This window comes from Rhodamnia argentea, chromosome 4 (assembly GCF_020921035.1).
Source record: "Rhodamnia argentea isolate NSW1041297 chromosome 4, ASM2092103v1, whole genome shotgun sequence".
NCBI lineage: Eukaryota > Viridiplantae > Streptophyta > Magnoliopsida > Myrtales > Myrtaceae > Rhodamnia > Rhodamnia argentea.
In genome coordinates, this window is record NC_063153.1 from 25,610,695 (window position 1) to 25,634,340 (window position 23,646).

Sequence of the window (23,646 nt, forward strand, 5' to 3'; positions counted from 1 at the left end):
CGACCGGCGGATTGTGCAGGACGGCTAGCTGGCCGATCCATGAACAACCTTGCATGACCGGGTAATCGACCCACGGATCGTGCAGGGCAGCCGAGCGGCCGAGCGGTGAACAACCCCGCACGGGCCTGGGATGGACCCGCAGATCGTGCGGGGCGGTTAAGCGGATGATTGAGTGATCGATCCGCGGATTGATCCCCGGGCCATGCTGGACGGCTAGACGATTGATCCACGGATCATGATGCTCGATCCCACGAACGACCAGGGGCTGATGCGGGATCGACCAATGATCGACCAAGCGATCGACCGGCGCTCGACCAGCACCCGGCCAGCGCCCAACTCGAGCGGCCAGGTGGATCAGCCCACGACCGACGTGGACTCACCTGAGGCCCACCGACCCACGCGTTCTTGATCGGTTGGTGCGAGTTAGTGACAAAGCTTATGTGGATTGGTGGGGCTGGTGGAGTTAGCGGCCGACATGGGTAGTGACTTGACTAAAGCGACTGGCATGAATAGTGTCCGTTTGCGCGTGAACAGTGACCCGCGAACAGTAGATGAGATTTTTGGAATTAGATTGATTGAGTCATGGGGCCCTTGTGGCCAACCCTTTTGTGTATATATGGGGCACGGAACCCTTGTAATTGATACCCAGATTTTTGAATGAGAAAAACTTCTCCTCACTCTCTCTCTCGCCTTGTGTTCGTGTGTGTGTGCTTGAGTTGAGCGTGGGTGAGCGACGGTTGGGTTAAGGCCGACTCGAGAGTGTGTCTTGAGTGCCGCACGGTGTTGGGGAACGCAAGATAGAACCGGCCCATGACATTACTAGCATATCACTTTGTAGGTGACAGTCATCACATTGGATTGGATTTCTGACCAAAAAAAAAAAAAAAAAACATTGGATTGGATTTGACAACCGGAGGAAGTGATCACATTATTGAACATTATCACATTACTTATCTATGAACCTTGCAATTGGGAACTAGGTAGTTTCTTTATGTGCCCAGGTATCGGAAACCGAGGGCTCATCTGGAAATGTTCTCAAAAATATTATTTCAAATGAATGCACTAGAAATTTCAAAATATATATCCAAAGTGTAATTGCACCTTGAATCTTTTAGATCATGCAATGGAAGGTCGAGCTGAAGAGCAGAATTATTTTAAATATTCTTGATATGCAATTAGGTGACTTTACCCTTAAATTATTTTTTTTGCGACACAAAAAATCCTAAAATTTTAGACATGTGACAAAGCCACCCTAAATTTTTAGATAATTGTGTCACACGAATAAAAATTTAGGATTATGACGGCATCGGAACAAAATTAGGATAAATGTGTCACACCGGTATAAATTTGAGATAAATGTGTCATTTGCATATAAATTTAGAATTTTTGGTGTTACAAAAAAAAGAGTTTATATATATATAGTTTAGGGTTTTGAGTGACTTTTACCCTTAAAAAGAAAGAAGGGTTTTCCTTCGTGGAAAAAGTACGGCCGCACAGAAGTATTCACAGAAGAGCAGCGCAAAGTAGTCAAAATGTAGAGGACACTCTTGAATGGCGGTACATGAGGAGCTTTGAGTACGCGATTTTATACGTGTGAGTTTTACATCAAATTGAGTTATTTTATTTGTAAATACTTTAAATTTGGGTATAATTTAAGTATGAAAAACACTCGAGCAGTTTGAGCGATTGTACTTCGGTTATCCGATTATAGTAATTTATTATTACCGGCTCTCTCCGTGGATATAGATACCGACATCCGGGCTGGATGTTGATACAACGGCTGGGCTGGGTGATGATATGTTGGTTGTTTCTTTGGCCCACCATCTCACTCCAAGCCCACGACAGGACAAATGTAGCAATTTCTCAGATGTCACAAATTTTCCAACATAATGCAAAAATCTGGAAGAGAGAGTTTCTCAATAGGCATGTCATTTCCGATTTTTCTTTTTCCGTCTAGGCACCTGGCCGAGCATCCTTCGGACATGCCTTTACTTGTGATTTTTCAATCGTGAGTGAACTATGGCGAAGGAAATGTGATGCTGGAGATGCGTTGGATCAATTCGATTAAAGTAAAATTCGACTATCAACATTGATAATTGACTAAGAATTCATTCAAAGGCCAATCTCGAGATTATCGCAACTTTTTTTGTTGTGCACCCTCGTGGAGATTCAGATTCAGATGTCCCTATTCAGACAAGGATGTTTGTCCCTGTCAAGCGCCAAAAGTATTCCCATATGCAATTTGTTTTACGGGTTAAGTTGAATTCATTTCTTCATCCACCTGTGCTGGGAAGCCAGATGCAGTACAAGTCTCAAACAAGTGATCACATACGGCAAACCATTGCTGGAAAATACTCGAGCACCAACATCAGCTCCAACCAGAACATGTTGATTATGCAGTTACAAACTTAAGGCCAATGCCAAATAAGATTCAAACTTTTTGCTGCTGCAGCTTGTGCCCTTTATCGCAAGTCTTATTGCAAACAAAAGAGACTTCATCACTAACATCAACAGAAGCGACTTCATCACTAACATCAACAGAAGCGACTTGATTATGCACCAAGTCATTCCAAGCTCTCCATATATTGTTCATGGAAACATTCCATACTAGCTTCGGCATACACAACCTGAAATTAGTCCTTTAGCGGCCTGCTTTCTCCAGTGAAGTCCAAAGATCCAATTCCCGGAAACTCGAACACTAACACCTAGCACTATGAGCTTCGGCAAATCAAGCAGGATTCGTTTTTTCACACCCTCATCGGCCTATGGCCCAAAGCATAAGGTCTAGTAGGCAATCAGATGATATCACTCTATCAATGTAGTGCCCTGAAATCTAGCACCTCAGTGGGCAAAAGTCCAGTAATCAAGGAACCACAAAGGTACTGTTTGATGAAATTGAACTCCAAATATCTTACTACATTTCTCTGTCAACTCTGTGCCAGTTATCTTCATAATTTAGGCAGCGACATTATATTTACTTGTCGAAGAATCTGATTCATATACCAAATTACGCAGTGGCCACCGGGGCGCATCTCATGAAGAACTTGACACCAAGTATTAGGCCCGAGAGAAGCTGAAGAAAATATTTCAAAACTAGATATTTTGGCAATCAGAGCCATCAATGCTTGACAATACACCGGCCCACAGATGATATCAGCACTGGACAAAAAAGTTGTAGGACCATTCATCAAGCATCCAAAGATGCACCAGGCAGGTGCACCTGCAAATAATAGCAGTAAGTGCAAAACATGCTAATGTACATTGCATCATGATAGCAGGACAAAATTAACATGTCTCTTTGACTAGGCATTGTAGGATGCAAAGATGCAGATACCATCTAATTAGTCTCTTCTGCCATTAGCAGTGAATTAGTTGAACATAGGTTCCAATAATGGTCATTAGAAATGCTCTTTGGCTAGCATTGTTGAATGCGCAAATACCGATACCATCCAGCTCGAGTGTTTCATCTTTTTTTTTTTTTGCATTCTTCAGTTATTAGAGCAACTTTGGCAGAACCATTAATCTAACAAAAAGGGAAAGTCAAACAGGGCCTTGCTGTATATGACCTGAAAATTGAGAACAATTACAGCACCTGACTCTGTATATGGAGAATTAGGTCATCTTCTTGTTTAACTGTATAAAAATGACTTCTTACTGCTTAAATAAAAAAAAGTGATCTATGGCATTAAAATTATTAGTTGAACATACTGATTCCCGGAGCCTGCCCCGGTCCAATCATTTTCATATTGTGCACTTTCGAGAGATGTATCATATGCATGGGAAATCGATGTGGCACACAATTGGGTTTTCACAAGAATGGAATTAATTACCTCGGACAAGTCGACAATAAATTTCCCCTGTGATGGCTCCTGGGACAGGGGGACATGTCCTCAAAGCAGAGCAAACTCCATTACTTCTCGCAATTTCACGGGATTCCCAAACTCAATCACACTGTCAATTTATTCATCTCTCCATCGCTTGAATTGGTCACCTTTTGTTTATTGAATCGTGCACGAACGCTTGGAAACATCCGAAGACGTGCTTTGTGGAGGAAATTGAGAGTCATTCAAAACTGCAAGAATGGTTTGTAACTATTGAGGGAACATCAAGCAATATATAAAAATTGGGTAAGGGATAGAGTTGTACTATTTCACATGCTTGCATCACGGCCAGGCAAAATCCTCATACAAGGATGGGCCGTGATACGATCGACCGGGCATGCCTTGAATCAATTCATGGCCGCGCACAAGGATCAACTAGGGACGAGCCAAGTTGGCCGAGCATTAACCAAGACGGCCGAGTGGATGAGTTAGTGCATGAATAACTGCATGACCAAGCTCAGCCTCTGGCCGGTCATTGTCAGGCGGCCAAAGTTGATCGGATAGACCGAATTAGCATTAATACAAAAGATTTAGGATTGAATTGGAATAATTAAAATGTTTAAGACTAAATTGGTAAAAGTGCAATAGGATTATGACTTTTTGACAATTTTTCTGAGGAGAATACATGGGACAAGGAAGAAGCCATTGAGGGCACAAGAAAACAAAGGAGAGAAAGACAAGGAAAAAGAGAGGGAGCGTAGAATAAAATAGAGTGAGTGTTAGTGAATCTTCACAGATTTTCAAGGAGCTCTTTCTAAGTTGATTTTGATGATCAATAGTCTCAAATACCGTCTTTTTTCAACTCGGTTGTTTCTTCATCCTCTTTATATTTCTTTAGTTTTTTGCGTTCGTTAGTTATTTGCGCAACTTTGGCAGAGCCATTAATCTACCCAAATAGGAAAAAGGAACAGGGCCTTGCAGAATATGACCTAAAAATTGATAACAATTACAGCAACTGACTTCTTACTGCTTAAATAAAGACAGTGACTATGGCATAAAAATTATTAGCTGAACAAAATTGACGTGGCGCACAATTGGGTTTTCACAAGAGTGGAATTAATTACCTCGGACAAATTGACAATAAATTTCCACTGTGATGGACCTGGGAGACGGTGGACATGTCCTCAAAGCAGAGCAAACGCCATTACTTCCCGCAATTTCACAAGATTCCCAAACTCGACCACTTCGTGAATTCATTCATCTGTCCATCGCTTGAATCAGTCCCCTTCTGTTCATAGAATTGAGCACGAACACTTGGAAACATCCGAGGATGTGGCTGGTGGAGGACATGTGGTTTGGGGAGGAGACTGCAAGAAAAGTTTGTGCTCTCAAGTTAAGCTACTAGTTGATATCATATGCAAACTTATAATAGTAAACCTAGTAATAAATTTAGGGTCGATTCGATTCCCTTTGTTTGAACAAGTGCTAATTTTTTTCTTATCTAATTTAACCTTCTTGATCCAAAGATTTTTATAACATAACTGTTATCATTTTCCACATATATTAGAAGATTAGGGGACAAGAACACAGTGTCATAACTTTGATATGAAACTTGCTTGACTATTATAACTTTTTTCGATTAGTTAAGTACCATAATATCTAAAAAACGTTACTTGAATGCTATAACTTTCAATTGTTAATTTAATTAGGATTTTTTTTAAAACGGTCACCCAAGTGCCGAAAATCTGACGTGGCTTAGTACTTGTGGTGAACGTTTCTAAAAAGTTATATGTCACCCTAGTGATTAGTAAAAAAGTTATGGTACTTAAGCGAGCACCATACATAAGTTATAGCTCTCGGGTGATCGAAAAAACATTATAATACTCAAGTGAACGTTGTACAAAAGTTATGATACTTCTGATATCCGTTTTTTTTTTTTTCCGAAAATTTGCCACCTTTCACTTTAAAAACTGGTTATGCAAATGAGTCCCAGCATAACTAGCATAATCCATAAATATCCATATGAAAGTACTTGATGAACTCAACATAGTTATCCAACGATTAAGCAGTTTAATGATCATCTATCTATTAATTATTTACATATTTCACCCACAATTTATTGGCTACTCTGTCTTTCACTCTAATGAGATTTAGCCAAAGGGCAAAAAAAAAAAAAAAACTCGTTCCACCGTTTGATTAGATAAAGTTGTACGTCGTAAGATGAACTATATGTTTTCATCTCATGTAAAGGATCTTCATAGAGTCCACTGCCCATGTAAGAAATAAATTACACACTCAGCTTTGGATGATTGACATGTTAAAGAATTCCATTACAAAACTAGCCCCGGACAAACTCGTCAATAATAGATTATGAATATTTCATTTACACTTAACAGTTTACCTAACAATAACCCATGGAGTTATATAAAAGAGTATACTAAATGAGTTAATACATGAGAGAGAGAGCGAGGGAGGGGGGGGGCGGGCCGTTAGAAAGATGGAGCAGCAAACAGAACAAGCGAAAACGATGAAATGTTATGCCTACTACATGCGGTTCTGAAAAATAAAGATACGAAAAGAAATTTGTTATGACTACTACAAGGAAGGCGCACCTCGTTGATTGTTTCGTCCATCCCACGAAGAATCCTCTCTCCATAATCCCCGTAAGTACCATCACATGTATTTAGTTTCGCACAGCACGATATTGTTATCCTGCATTCATTTGGTATCTTTGAGTTGGATACATCAATCAACCTTTCCAACGATCCACAATCGTAAACCGACAAAAGATTCAAAAGCTCCAATTCTTCAAGGCCCTCGACAACCCGTAGCACATCGCACGTGTAGATCTTTAGAGTCTTCAGCTTTTTCAAGTTTGATAAGCCACACAACCCTCCTAGGGAATCACAGCTTCGAACTTTAAGTCTCTCCAACGATTCCATCGTACTGAGAAATCGAATTTCAAGTAGCCTTGGGCAACTTACAACCTCCATTTCACGGAGCTTCCTCAAGCTTGATGAAATAATTGACAACCCCTCGAGAAACTTGCATCCTTCAACAGTCAAATCTCTCAATAGTTCAAGCCCATCGAGTTGAATTTCCCTCAGTGGATAGCGATAAAGACATAATCTTAACAAGTTTTTCAAGTTGGAAAATTGCAGAGTTGAAACTGTCCATGCCGGATAAAGTGAGTTCTCTAAGTCGAGGCAGGCAACCCAACTCCGATGACGGCACGGGAACATCCGAAAGGCACAACCTCAAGCTCTTTAGCTTAGATAAATTTCCAACCCATTGCAATTGACGAGTTTGCATTGGGTTTGATGCCTGAGCAAGTGCTAATCCATAGCCGTTAGACAGATTTAATTCCACAAGATTTGTGAGGTTACCGAGATCCGGAACTAACCGCAATGATGTCGATTGAACACGTAAACAATTCAGACTTGGGGGCAGTTTTGGCAACTCTTGAAGCTCATTACAATCTGTTAGATTCAGCTCTTGGAGTCGCGTGAGGGAATTGATTGCCGCTGGCACTGCACAAACACGAGTACTTGACATGTCTAGGATTCTTAGAGACAACAGCTTGCCAATTTCAGTGGGAAGTTCGCCTGCAAGTTGTTCACAACCCCGGGCATGGAGCTCCTCCAACCTCTCTAGCATTTCAATAGTGGCAGGTAACCTCCTTATGTGACTCCTTCCCATCCTAATCACCTTCAATTGCTTGAGATTTTTTATCGAATAGGGTAACTTAACAATGCTTGTCTCAGAGAGATACAACTTCTCTAATGCTGTCAAGCTGCCTATTGATTCTGGAAGCTCCCCCAACCTTCGGCATCTATGGAGTGAAAGGAACTCGAGTTGCGTAAGCTCTCCAATAGAAATTGGAAGTTCCCCAATTGGTGTGCTTGTTAGATTAATGAATGATAGGTGCTTTGCATTACCAATAGAATCGGGTAAACTCTTAATTTTTGAGGATGACACATCCAACTCAAACAACGATTCTAATTTCCCGATAGAGCATGGAAGTTTTTCCATTTCGTAGCACCCTTGCATAGAGAAGTGCTTCAGATTCACCAGTCCTCCAATCTCTTCAGGCAAAGTTTGAAGACTCTTGCACCAAATAATGTCCAAGTGAACAAGTCCTTTTAGCTTCCCAATAGAGGGGTCAACTTCTTGCAAGTTTGGACAGGCATCAATAGTGTCACGACCCGAACCCCGCGAGCTCATCGACATCCCACCTGGCCACACTTATGTACAGTTCTCCAGGATCCAAAGGCCAACAAATTCATGCGGAAGCAAAAACAAATCCCCGTACAGAAACAATTAACATCACGATGACTTGGGACGGTAAAAACAAACTTATATACATATCCACACGTTCTATACAATTTTCCAAATCTACGGCTTCGGAGGCCACTGTACAAGCCTATGACCACTAAAACAAAAAGATTACGTGGTCGAAGCCTACTATACATCCCAAATAAAACAGCCAGCAAAAGTCAAGAGGCCAACTACCCTAGGCCTCGTTCTCGCTATCCGGTACTATATCATCTCTTGCCTTCAGCTCATCCTCGTCAAGCTCAGGTGGCTGTTCCGCATCCGATGGCTCTACAACCTCCCATCTTCTCCCGGTACCATGACATTAGGGAATACCGAATCTCCTAGGCAGAACACTCATGGCTGAGGCGGGTGGTCTGAAAAACAACGAACCCACGACGGGGTGAGATAAAATCTCAGTAAGCTAGCCCCTAATCCTAGATTAGGGCTCTAGTGCCTCCGGACACATTTTTCAGTGAACAATTTCCAATAATTCTTCTTTCTTCCCAAAAATTCCACAATTTAATTCCAGAAAATTCCGTTCTTTCTCCGAAAATTCTCACACCTTCTCCAATATTCTACGTTACTCCCGTTTCGGCGTTCCACGCCTCGGTCTAACAATAAAATATTCTACGTGCTCCCGGGGCCCGTTTTTAGCACACCAGGCCATAATATAAATGTCCACCTTACTCCAAAAATTTCCACGTTACCCCGAAAATATTCCACGGCACTCCGAAAATATTCCACGTTACTCCGGAAGTATTTCACGTCGCTCCAGAATATTCCACGTTACTCCGGAAATATTCCACGTTACACCAGAATATTCCACGTTACTCCAGAAATATTCCACGTTACTCCACCGCCATCAAATAAGTTCATAACATTGAGCCTCGGACCTTTATGGAACACGGCTCTATATATATACCGGGGTCTCGAGACACATAGGAATACGACCCACGAGATCTCGGTCTCGGACACATAGGAACACGACCGGATCAAGTCTCGGACAATTAGTCGAACACGACTCACTTTGGTCTCGGACGACTTAATTGAACACGACTTTCTTACTTTCTCGGTCTCGGACAATCGGACGAATACGGCTCACTTTGGCCTCAGACGACTTGATTGAATACGACCCTCACATTTCCTCGGTCTCGGACAATCGGACGAATACGGCTCACTTTGGCCTCAGACGACTTGATTGAATACGACCCTCACATTTCCTCGGTCTCGGACAATCGGACGAATACGGCTCACTTTGGCCTCGGACGACTTGATTGAATACGACCATCACATTTCCTCGGTCTCGGACAATCGGACGAATACGGCTCACTTTGGCCTCGAACGACTTGATTGAATACGACCATCACATTTCCTCAGAATCGTTCGGGATCACGTGATTCACTCACGTTAGAGAATTAATAATTCGGGATCACCCGATCAATTTATGCTACCATAGTATCCAATCCACGCCATGCGACCATATTATGCTAACGTAGCAATTTATAAATCACGTGCCATTAAAATTATACTAACGTGGGAATTTATCGGGGCCAAACAATAATAATTTTCTAACGTGCAAATAATTCTACTATAGTACCAAACTATAGTACTAATGCCACATTTAATTAGTACCATGGCATAACAATTTTATGTCACATAAAAGTAACCCTAGTTAATATATAAACTAACCATGGTTCAAAAATTAACTAGAGTCAATATCTAACCTAACCATGATTAAATAATAGCATAAAGTAACTATAGTTAAGCATAAAGTAACCATGGTCCAACTTTGACCACACAAGTCCTCTTGACTTCACTATTCATTCAAGAACATGGTTTCTCTCTCTCCTCCAATCTTCATTCTCGGCCAAGGCATAAAAATGGCCAAAAACAACCAATTTTCCACCCAAATCTACCAAATCTCAAGTCCATTAGCACCCTAGGTACCTAATATAAGGTTAGGGACCAACTTACCACTATTTTAGCAAGTTTTCCGGCGAGAAACCAAGAAAAATTTTGACCCTAATCCGGCGGCTCCGGCAACTCCTCTTGACCGGCTTTAACCCACGGAAATCCGGCGACTCCGAGTAGCTCACGGCGGTAGTCGAGCTCCGGCGGTTCAAGGCGACACCGGTGGTTGTTTGAAGAATTTTCGATGAGGGAGAGAATGAGCAAGGGTGAGTTTGGCCAAGAGAGGGAGTGACCTAGAGAGAGAAAGGGTTCTTGAAAAATGAAGAAGAAGAAAGCCAAAATAATTAATATAGGTTAAAATAATTATTGGGTGAGATATTTTGGTGTCTTGAAAGTCAAGAGGGACAAATTGGTGATTTTCTCCACCAAAAATAGTCAAAATTCGGCCAAGGGGTAAAATGACCAAAATACCCTTCGTTCCAAGTTAAAAATGGGGTATTTTTCGAGGGTAAATGGGTCCTTTCCCATATCCAGTCCAAATTTATTTTTCTTGAACCTCTTTGGGGCGAACCGCGAAGGAATTGCACCCGGGATGAGGAAACGTCCAAAATTTTTATTTTTATTTTGAAACCCCGGAAGGTCCGACCTGCCGAATTACGAGGATGTCACAATTCTTCCCTCCTTACAAAAATTTCGTCCTCGAAATTTGCAATTCTCCAATCATCTCGTTTTAGGGGGTACCGATGCCTCATCGCTACCATGCTTTCCAAAGTAGTCATTGTCGTCATTTGACACTTCGATAACGTCCTCAACAGCAATGGTTTTTATCCTTTGAACTCGTTTTCTTTGGTCCTCCATTATGTTCACCTTCCTCTTCCCTTTTGACATTCGTAAAATCTGTTGGTAGCATGCCCTTGAGTATTCAAATCACCTCTTCAATTGTCTATTGGTCCAAGAATAACATGCATACCTCACTACAATCCAGCTTTTCTAATTCCGGACTGAAGGTCTTTCCAAAGCATTGCATAAGACTCATGGCCTTTATCAACTTGCCCTCTATTATTCAAATCGAGTCGTAACCTTCTCGACTCCTTAAGCAAGTTCAAGATTACTTTCATAGTAATCTGCTCTTAATTCCATTTGAAAACCTTCAACGATCATAGTAATCTTTCGATTTTCAAGGTCATGCCTCTTCTTAGCCGGCATGTCTCATCCTTGACCACATGTAAGAGCGATCCAACATTCAGTCCATTTCATTGGACACCGTAATTCTCCCCTCAAATTTCGATGAGGTCATATCTTTAGATTCCTCTCCACTATTGAACTCGTACACTCGTCTATTGAGCTTCAAGGTTTCTATCCTCAACTTCGAGGTTTCTTTTCCAAGTACTCAGAAGTCTGGATTTCCTCTTTATTCTATTCATTTCTACGACCCTTAGAAGTCCGAGTCCATTCATCGCCACATCTCAATTCCTTTCTGACCTTCGGGCTTGATGCTTCAAGTAGCCATCAAACTAGCCAATTGGAAAACTTCCAATTTAGAAGTTTAATCTCTTATTTCTCGGGGGAAGATCTGTCCCTCTATCACCAATTACACATTGCTCAATTCTCAATTATAAGCATCCGCTAATTAATCCGTCCCTCCTTAGCGATATGGGCATCGCAGTAATAATACTTGGGTAATCTCTTTGTTCCACGTGACTTTCCTTCAATTCCCTTTTACGCAGTCGGTGCTCTCAACCTCCTATAGTTCACATAACGTTGAGGTTTTTCTTTATACAAGCAACGCTCTCATATCCATAAGTAATTTCATACATTAGCGTTGCCTCTCGTTCAATTCCTCTTGGGAAACTACTACCTTATTTTCTTGTGGTAGATATAGATTCAAAATCTTTTTCCAACCAAACCATGTTTCCCAAACTTTGTCTGGAGGACATTAGCAAACCAACTCCGGTCATACACTCGAGCATTCCAACTCGTAAGGTCTTATTGTCACACCTATTCGCACAACCATCTTCAGATTGCCTTGTTACGCCTCAATTTCTCCCTTCCACATCACATCATTATGATTCTCTTGATCCCTTTGATTCAAACAATAATGCCATTAACAGCTTAGTCATCAACTTGACTCAAGTCCTCAAAGACTCTTTTCACGTTCATTCACACGTTACATCTCGTCCTTAGCCCATTTCATCAATGGGACAGCTCCCATGGGGAATCCTTCCACAATCTGTCTATAACAATCCATCAATCCCAGGAAACTTTAAGTTTCGGCAACTCAAATTGACCCTAGTCGATTCATCACTCATTCCAATCCTCAAAAGCTCCACAGGGATTTCATTTCCCACAAATTTCATAACCGAGGAATCTTGCCACATCAGGTCTACAATTTGTTCTCTTCTCATTTAGCATACAACGAGCATCTCCTTAGAGTCCATAAGATACTCTTAAAAGCTGTCCATGTTTCTTATGACTCCTTAAATGAGTCCCTTCATCGTCTCTCAAGACGGTAACAACCAATCCAATTATTCCTTGGATACTCAAGTTGACTATCATCAGTTTCTTATCACTAGACGTAGAACATTCAAACTGCTCTTCATACATCTTACTTAAGAGCTCAAACCTTGGCCCTCTGTTGTCAAGGGTCTCCACTTGGACCATACAACATTTTGATCATTTTCGTCATTCTTTCCTTAGGAAGCATTATTGCCTTGCCCTCTTGGTTTCACAACCAACTAATGCAACCCTATCTTGATTTCATTCATTCAACTGGACATCGACATGTCCTAAGATTCAATGCCATCTACAAGACAGTTTCTCGAATTTCACTTTTAGGAATCATCCAAGTTTTGTGTCCTCTTTCTCGGTTCTGACACTCAATCTTAATATTAAGACAGTTAGTATTTTCTCTTCCTTCCACACTAGGGCTCTTTCCCCATGAAAGAAACTATACACTTCAGTGGCATTCTCTTACTTCGAATCCCCCTCGTCTTTCCCATTCCACGGGACGTCAATCTTGGAGCCTATGTCAACTACAGAGTTTGTACTTCAGGATTTAGATGCCACCATACTCGATATTCTTCTTCCGGAGACTCAATCACCTCGGGTGACAAGGTTTCAAGGAATCGAGGTTCCTCCTTAATCACCATAAATCCACACTTGAACATGCAACTTGACTTCCTCAAGTCACTTTGTAATTACACTCTAGACGCTCTTTACGCTTGCTCAACCAATCAATAAAATTACAAATAACCAGGACTATCAAGTCCATTCACTTTCCTTTCCCTCCACGACCATCTCATGGTCCAATCACCCCTTTAAGAACGATACCCTACTCTTTAGGGTAATAACACACAATGTCACTTCCAGTGGTCCCGATTCATCCTTAATTAATCCTATTTTATTCAACAAGATCAAACAATTGACATAACTTCTTCCTTAATTTTCCTCACGACGGAAGAAACAAAACATCAATCTCTCATTACGAGTCTTACGCCAAGGCAATAGCCGTTTCTCGCGAGCACGCTCCATGTTCCATAATGAACATTTATTTGCTCGAAATCCATGAGCAAGGGTTCTCTTATTCATATGTCTTCCAATCATCCGCTCCCTTCATTAAAATCTATTACAATTCCTCATACTCAGGAATAACAACTAGCCATAAGGCTCCCGAATTCAAATCTACTCGGGGACTTCAAGTTTTATTCAAAGGATCCTTGACCACATTTAACATATGCTTAAACGACTTTGAGAACTCTATCTCACATTGGTAGATTGTCCTCAGATCCTTGCAAGATTATTAGGATCCCCACAACCTTTGCTCTCAAGCAATCCCAGGAAGGTACTTCCATTAAACAACTCAAGAAAGGCGATCTAGACAGGTACGATGCCTGCAAGGAAAACTCTTCATTTGGTGACATTTCACCAATCATCAATAGCCTCTTAAGGCTAATCACCGCCAGGGTCACTTTCTTTCTTTAGTGCACCCAAAACTTCTAAGGTTTTCTCACGAAACCCTCAATCCAGAGGGAGGCAATTTCAATTCACTCTCTCTCCATCAAACTTAATCAATCTCACTCTTATGCATCCTTCCGCAGCTTTCTTTCAAACAATTTTCTTTTCCATTCTCTATCGTCTTTCCCACGAGCTCACTTTGCTAACAACACAATCAACTGTAGAGTCTTATTCGCTTTGGGCAACAACGGCAGCTCCTTCTTGAGTCGCCTACCCATCGAATTTCAAATTCCTCTCAAGGTTCTCTTGACCCCTTCAACTCTAGGGTCTCGTACAACTTACAAGCTCGAGCCACACGCTCTTCCAGGCGCTCATACTCTCGTGGTTCATCTTTGCTCACTTATCATGATTCCTTTCGGTTCTTGAATCTTCTCATATTTTTCATACTCGAGCAAAATGCTCATCTAGTGACCATACTACGGTCGTTCGACCTCATTAGGTTCTTATGGCACTTGAACCACTACAATTCCCTCTAGGAATTAAAGACTTAAGCCATCTACTCGAGTCTAGCAATTCCAGGATGCTCCTCTCATTATCTGTCACCAGCAATCAACCACCCAGTGGTTCTTAGGTAACTCTCGCCTACTGGCCAATTATCCAAGGGTTCCAAGTCACCCTTAACCGGTGACTATCTATCAAGTCAGCCTCAACGAGGCAATTTCTCAATTAACCACCAATTACTAGGCATGCCTCAACTAGGCCAACATCAAGCAATCATTCAAGACATTACTTCAATGAGTCAATCGCTCATACTTTAACTATAAAGGCACATGTTCCTCTAATACGAACACAATAGACTGTCACACTTTCGGAAGATACTAGTTCAACGGGGTATGAACCTCACACGCCGTCTAATCTCTCGATTAGACCTTTACCATAACAATCACATGATGCCAACTACATAACGGCATCCACCGCCCAAAGACGAAGCCTTTAATCATGCCAATCCCAAGCGCCATCACAAATGCCAAGCAAATTTTGAAATTTCACCTTGAGGATCAACTTAGTGCAATACATCTCTTAATCAAGATCAGACTTAACCCGATACCTAGACTTTCCCTTTCAATTTATGGCCCGGGTCATTCCTGCCTCCTTGATATCTTAGAAGCCTGTCAAGAGCCGCTCCTTGTCCGGACCTCTTCGTCCCGGCGATCACTCCCCGCCCTCATCGGACCCGGTCGTTGCGGGTTGTCCCAAGTCATACATCTACGGAGGAAGTCCCGTTCCACATGTCCCATACCATGCTTCATTACGGTTTATAGGTATCCCGTCAACTTGTCCCATACCAAGCAACAGTTTATTAGGTTCGATAGTGATAAGCTCACGCGTGCACATCCCTCGACTTTCATTTTAATGCCACAAATACAAGCACCACCCGATTGTCCTCGTTACTCGACGTACCATAGTAGTTTCCAGATCAATTCTTATCTACGGAAGATCTCTAATTCCACCAATGATCGCCACATCTCATAGATCCATTGCTTACGTTCTAGCATATTCTTCAAGTTGAGTTCTTGACAAACCATAATCATAGTCATATAATCCAACTGACTCTTTATTCAAAAGCAATCATCTATTAACCTCAACCACATGTACAATCTCAAAATCCATACTTAGGACTCTCCAATTTCCTGCTTGCTCGCTTATAAACCTCAATAATATCATCACCCAAGTTTACCAATAAAATAAAACGATACTAGAACCATTCGAATAAAATACAAGTTCAAGCCTATAATCCTCAAGATTGAGAAATCAATGTCTTATTCTAAGGGTCCCAATATCTAATCGTCCTCAAGTCATCACTCCTTATTACTCCAAGTCTCAATCTCATTTGATCGAGCGGACCTTGCTCTGATACCACTCCAAACGGGGATGTCACGACCCGAACCCCGCGAGCTCATCGACATCCCACCCGGCCACACTTATGTACAGTTCTCCAGGATCCAAAGGCCAACAAATTCATGCGGAAGCAAAAACAAATCCCCGTACAGAAACAATTAACATCACGATGACTTGGGACGGTAAAAACAAACTTATATACATATCCACACGTTCTATACAATTTTCCAAATCTACGGCTTCGGAGGCCTTTGTACAAGCCTATGACCACTAAAACAAAAAGATTACGTGGTCGAAGCCTACTATACATCCCAAATAAAACAGCCAAGCAAAAGTCAAGAGGCCAACTACCCTAGGCCTCGTTCTCGCTATCCGGTACTATATCATCTCTTGCCTTCAGCTCATCCTCGTCAAGCTCGGTGTGGCTGTTCCGCATCCGATGGCTCTACAACCTCCCATCTTCTCCCGGTACCATGACATTAGGGAATACCGAATCTCCTAGGCGAGAACACTCATGGCTGAGGCGGGTGGTCCGAAAAACAACGAACCCACGACGGGGTGAGATAAAATCTCAGTAAGCTAGCCCCTAATCCTAGATTAGGGCTCTAGTGCCTCCAGACACATTTTTCGGTGAACAATTTCCAATAATTCTTCTTTCTTCCCAAAAATTCCACAATTTAATTCCAGAAAATTCCGTTCTTTCTCCGAAAATTCTCACACCTTCTCCAATATTCTACGTTACTCCCGTTTCGGCGTTCCACGCCTCGTCTAACAATAAAATATTCTACGTGCTCCCCGGTGGCCCGTTTTTAGCACACCAGGCCATAATATAAATGTCCACCTTACTCCAAAAATTTCCACGTTACCCCGAAAATATTCCACGGCACTCCGAAAATATTCCACGTTACTCCGGAAGTATTTCACGTCGCTCCAGAATATTCCACGTTACTCCGGAAATATTCCACGTTACACCAGAATATTCCACGTTACTCCGGAAATATTCCACGTTACTCCACCGCCATCAAATAAGTTCATAACATTGAGCCTCGGACCTTTATGGAACACGGCTCTATATATATACCAGGGTCTCGGACACATAGGAATACGACCCACGGATCTCGGTCTCGGACACATAGGAACACGACCGGATCAAGTCTCGGACAATTAGTCGAACACGACTCACTTTGGTCTCGGACGACTTAATTGAACACGACTTTCTTACTTTCTCGGTCTCGGACAATCGGACGAATACGGCTCACTTTGGCCTCGAGACGACTTGATTGAATACGACCCTCACATTTCCTCGGTCTCGGACAATCGGACGAATACGGCTCACTTTGGCCTCGAGACGACTTGATTGAATACGACCCTCACATTTCCTCGGTCTCGGACAATCGAGACGAATACGGCTCACTTTGGCCTCGGACGACTTGATTGAATACGACCATCACATTTCCTCGGTCTCGAGACAATCGGACGAATACGGCTCACTTTGGCCTCGGATCGACTTGATTGAATACGACCATCACATTTCCTCGGAATCGTTCGGGATCACGTGATTCACTCACGTTAGAGAATTAATAATTCGGGATCACCCGATCAATTTATGCTACCATAGTATCCAATCCACGCCATGCGACCATATTATGCTAACGTAGCAATTTATAAATCACGTGCCATTAAAATTATACTAACGTGGGAATTTATCGGGGCCAAACAATAATAATTTTCTAACGTGCAAATAATTCTACTATAGTACCAAACTATAGTACTAATGCCACATTTAATTAGTACCATGGCATAACAATTTTATGTCACATAAAAGTAACCCTAGTTAATATATAAACTAACCATGGTTCAAAAATTAACTAGAGTCAATATCTAACCTAACCATGATTAAATAATAGCATAAAGTAACTATAGTTAAGCATAAAGTAACCATGGTCCAACTTTGACCACACAAGTCCTCTTGACTTCACTATTCATTCAAGAACATGGTTTCTCTCTCTCCTCCAATCTTCATTCTCGGCCAAGGCATAAAAATGGCCAAAAACAACCAATTTTCCACCCAAATCTACCAAATCTCAAGTCCATTAGCACCCTAGGTACCTAATATAAGGTTAGGGACCAACTTACCACTATTTTAGCAAGTTTTCCGGCGAGAAACCAAGAAAAATTTTGACCCTAATCCGGCGGCTCCGGCAACTCCTCTTGACCGGCTTTAACCCACGGAAATCCGGCGACTCCGAGTAGCTCACGGCGGTAGTCGAGCTCCGGCGGTTCAAGGCGACACCGGTGGTTGTTTGAAGAATTTTCGATGAGGGAGAGAATGAGCAAGGGTGAGTTTGGCCAAGAGAGGGAGTGACCTAGAGAGAGAAAGGGTTCTTGAAAAATGAAGAAGAAGAAAGCCAAAATAATTAATATAGGTTAAAATAATTATTGGGTGAGATATTTTGGTGTCTTGAAAGTCAAGAGGGACAAATTGGTGATTTTCTCCACCAAAAATAGTCAAAATTCGGCCAAGGGGTAAAATGACCAAAATACCCTTCGTTCCAAGTTAAAAATGGGGTATTTTTCGAGGGTAAATGGGTCCTTTCCCATATCCAGTCCAAATTTATTTTTCTTGAACCTCTTTGGGGCGAACCGCGAAGGAATTGCACCCAGGATGAGGAAACGTCCAAAATTTTTATTTTTATTTTGAAACCCCGGAAGGTCCGACTCGCCGAATTACAGGATGTCACAAATAGACAGTCTCTCCAAATTCGGGCATCCCGAAAAGTCCGGAGTCCGTTTCAATCCTTCACATTTTGAGAGAGAAAGAACTTTTAATTTGTTTTCCATCTGCAAAAGTTTTGGAAATATTATCGGAGAGGATCAAAGAGAAAATACTATGTTGAGTGAACAAAAGTACGAATTGACACCTTCAAAATGTTCCATCCACCCCAATTTTCTGTGTTTTTATTGTCTGAAAGTTCGAAAACTACTAGATTTTTCAAGTGCAAATTGGCCATTCTACAATCTAGAGGAGGAGAATCCCATGAAAGCCATCTTAGCTCCAAGAGATGATTGTTGATGTCTCCAACAAAAGTCCCTGCTCTTAACTTGAGGGATTTCAGATTAGGCATCCTCTCAAGTTCTTCATCCGCAATGCTGATGGGATCCGAATGATGTTAAACTAGATTGAGTGCTTGAACTTTATCCTTTCTCTGCCAATACAAAACATCGATGAGTATGAGCTTGCAAACATAAATTTGTCCTTCAAAACGGCTAAAAGGAAGCTTTTAAATGAGTTTTAGGAACATAATTATACGGTTGATAATATGTGGATCCTACTTTTACTTTACCTCTTTTGACCTTACTACTTCCAGAGCTTCTTCGCAGTTCCACAACCATCTGCGCCCTGTCGCATTCCAGGTACATTCTTGGCGAACAATGTCTCTTCCTAGGTCTCTCGACTGATCATGCATCCATATAGCATCAGCACTAACAACTTTAATTAGGCACAAATCAGTAAGTTCTTTCATTGTTGTATGTGGGTATAGACCGCAAGCATCCCAGAAATAGGTTGCCCTTGATTTCTTTTCATTAATGAAGAAGCATGCGATATCGAAAAAATTTCTTTTTCCGTATCTCCTAATGCATCATAACTTATCTTCAACTTATCTCGAACTTCATTACGAGGTACTTTCTTCAACCTTTTTAGCATTTCTTTCCATGTCTCCTCTTTCTGGTGATGAAGATAGGAACCTATAACCTCAAGAGCCAAAGGGAGTCCCCTGGTTGTTGATACGACTTCTCGAGAGAGACTTTGAAGATCATAGGGAGGAGTGACACTGTTAAAGGCATGCAAACTAAAAAGCTCTAGCGCTTTATCATGATCCATTTGCTTTACTTCATCAGCTAAGATTCCCTTCTCTTCATCCAGAATACGCCGATCTCTCGTTGTAATGATAATCCTACTCCCGGAACCAAAAGTTTCGGGCCCCCCCACTAGTTTCTTAAGTTGTTCTTTCTTGTCTAGATCATCTAGAACAATAAGAACTTTCTTAGAACCAGCTCTCCTTCTTATGGTATCCATCCCTTCATCAACGTCGATAAAATTTTCTACAAATCTAGAATCAAAGATGTCGGATGCCAGCTGTTTCTGCAGGTCTACTAGGCTATTTTTGTTTGACGATTCTCGGATGTTTCCAATGAAGCTGCATTGGCCATCAAACCAAGGACATAATTCATTGAAAACAATCTTAGCTAGAGTGGTCTTACCGATACCACCCATTCCATAAATTCCAACGAAACGCACGCCAGTGCCAGAGTCAACATCTAACAACTCCATTATGGCTTCTACTTGTTCGTCTACCCCAACCAATTTGCTGTCTAGAGGTGTTTGTTTTACTTTCAGCTTACGCAGTACCTCTCCAACAACGAGTTCAATAACTTCACCGTATCTGCCACAAACCAAACACTTTTAGCAATAGAAAACACGTAACAATCTCACTACTACTTCCTAGCAGATAGCACGCGAGTTGGATCACTATGTCAAGTCTCAGATAAATTGTATAAAGCCAGAAGAATTTCTGGTTAATAGACTTCGCAGGATATAATTGGTGTTATGAAGATGATGTTACAATTCCTTCTATTTCTGGGAAAGAAGACGTTTCTTTAACTGCTATTTACAAGAACAATAAAAGGATAGAATTTCGACTGGCGCTTGAAAAAAATTCCATTAATGAGCATTTACTTACGGTTTCCCCTGGACTTCCCATCCCTTGATCTCAGCCACTTTTCTCAGAGATGCCTCCCACCGTTGCCTGATCTCCTCGCTGTGGCTATGCTCGTGCTTCTCCAAGTCCTTCACGTACACTTCTGTCCTGAGCTTGACGTCTGAGGGCGCGACATCAAAGAAGATGGGTAGGATTGCCAGCTTCCCAGTCAATTCGTTGAGCTCCGTTGCACGAGTGAGCTCATGGAGGCACCAAGCGCTTGAAGCGTAGCCTCTGGAAAGGACCGGTATGCATATCTTGGAGTCTCCAACCGCTCTCAGGAGATCGTCGATCCGATCACCGACATGAAGCTTTTCACTGTCTCTGTAGGCAACAATCCCCTGGCCAACCATGGTCCGGAAGAGGCAGTCAGTGAAGGTGTTGCGGGTGTCGGGCCCTCTAAAGCTCAGGAACACGTCGTACTTAGTCACCAATGAGCCCGAACCACTGGTTTCTCCCATGTTTTTGGGGGGGTCTCCCTCACAAAAGGTCTCTCGTCTCGCTCTGGTTTCTGCTTGCTCGGTCTTGAAGTTGGAGCTGCACCTTCGGTTGTGTTAAGAGGTAGAAATCATGTGAGTGCACAAACCGATTTCGAGGAATCCGTCAAAAGTTTCTTCCTTGAAATGGATATTCGAGCTTTTGGCTTGGATCGGCCGGCGATGTTCGGACAAGACGTCTGTCCCTGTCTAGCTCCAAATTTTATAACAAAAAAATATAATTGGTCAAAGTCATGAAATTGTAGGATAGTCACATCCTATGTATCTCAATCGAAAGAAATAGTTATTACCTAACCATCTTCCATTAACATTTCATATATTCTTCCCAAAATTTATTTCATTTTGTCTTTACTTTTTAATCTTGTTTTCATCTTCCTGTTTATTTCTTTCATAATTAAACGAGTAATCGTTAAACTGCCATCCTCATGAACTACAATGTCCCCCATATTATCATGTCTTATTTTTTTTATCAAGTTTGTAATTTGAAGTTGTATATTAAACATGTTGACGAAATTGATTCTACTTAGGAAAGAAACAGAAACCATTTGGCTATAATGCAATATTATTGTTTCACCACGAAAGTGATGAGTCTTTTGAAGTAACGATCTAGTCCTATCGAAAAAAGTTTAAAAGGTCGTTTGTTGATTCTGGTATGGGAAATGTAAACAGCACAAAATATAAAGGTACGATGCCAGAAATGCAAATGGTGCTAGAAATGTAACAAAGTCTTGAACTTCTCGACCAACTGCTAATGATAAGAAAATTTAAGTTAGACTAAAAGACAAACCAAAATTTCCAAAGATGCTAATGTTTCTCCACCAACTACATTTCTAAAACAAATCAACATCAGCTCTTTCAACTTAACCTGCGTCAACTATCCCTAAAAAAATAGAACAAAAATGAAGTTGATGTGACCCTTCAGCAGCCGAGAAATTAGTTTGCAACTTCGTTCATAAATCACTGTCTAATGAGCTGTAAGAAAGGCACCCTTTTTCACATTATTGTAACGCCAATTTGCCAACACATATAGGACATTTGTCACGACCTGAATCCTACGAGCCGTCGACATCCCACCTGGCCACGACGGTGTACAGTTCTCCAGGATCCAAAGGCCAACAAAATAAAATCTCGCGGAAGCAACAAAATCTCCGTACAGAAAACCAATAACACTACAATAACTTGGGATGGTAAAAACACACATATGTACATATATACATAGTTGTTACAAATTATCAAACCTAGGGCTTCAGGGGCCATTGTACAAGCCCGTGACCACCTATAACAAAACGGCATGTGGTCGAAGCCTGCTACACAACCAAAATACAACACGCTACAAAACCTATGAGGCCAACTACCCTAATCCTCGTTCTCGCTACCCAGCACAAACCCGTATCGGGCTGCCAGCTCGGCCTCATCCAACTCGGGAGACTACTCGGCATCCGAAGGCTCTACGACTTCGTATCTTCTTCCGCAGGTACCGTAGTTACGGGGTCGGGCACCAAAACTTCAGGTACAGCCTCGGGATTCACCACCTCTCCATCCGGTGGTACAACACTCGCAGGATCGTACTCCCCGACTCCATTAAAGGGAACCTCGAAACCGCTCAATGGTCCCACGGTCGGGTCCCCGTGGCGATAAGTCCATGCCACGTATGTCCGAGGCTTCAAGTATAGCTCTCCGGTGTCTACCCAAACCGTAGTACCATACCTATAATAAACTTGGTCCTCCTCGACGGGATACTCTGTCACCTGCGTATCCATGTCCCGAGGAATACCGAACTTCAGGGGCGGAACACTCATGGCTGAGGCGGAGGGTCCGAAAAAAAAAACAACGAACCCACGACGGGGTGAGATAAAATCTCAGTAGGAAAATCTCTAACCCTAGATCGGGTCGCTAGTACCTTCGGACACAATCTAGGCGAGCAGCAATTTCCAACCACTCTTTCTTTCTTACCCAAAAATTCCACAATTAATTCCAGAAAATTCCATTCTTTCTCTGAAAATTCTCACACTTTCTCAAATATTCTACGTTACTCCCGTTTCGGCGTTCCACGCCTCGGCCTAACAATAAAATATTCTACGTGCTCCAGGGCCTGTGTTTAACACATCGGGCCATAATATAAATATCCACATTACTCCGAAAATTTCCACGTTACTCCGAAAATATTCGACGCTACTCTAGAATATTCCACGCTACTCCGAAAATATTCCACGCTACTCCGTAATATTCCACGCTACTCCCCCGCCATCAAATAAGTGCATAACATCGAGCCTCGGACCTTTACGGAACACGACCCTATATATATATATACCGGGGTCTCAGACACAAAGGAATACGACCCACAAATCTCGGTCTCGGACACATAGGAACACGACCGGATCAAGTCTCGGACAATTAGTCGAACACGACTCACTTTGGTCTCGGACGACTTAATTGAACACGACTTTCATACTTTCTCGGTCTCGGACAATCGGACGAATACGGCTC

General features: G+C 42.0%; 1 protein-coding gene across 1 annotated transcript in view; it reads right to left on the bottom strand.

Annotated features, from left to right (window-relative positions):
* Positions 1-6,899: 6,899 nt before the first annotated feature.
* Positions 6,900-23,646, bottom strand: part of LOC115754017 (disease resistance protein RUN1-like) — a 309,474-nt gene continuing 292,727 nt past the window's right edge. Inside the window, exon 7 of the mRNA XM_048278105.1 lies at positions 6,900-7,929. Within this exon, the coding sequence (XP_048134062.1) occupies positions 6,900-7,929 (1,030 nt within the window). The remainder of the gene's footprint in view (positions 7,930-23,646) is intronic.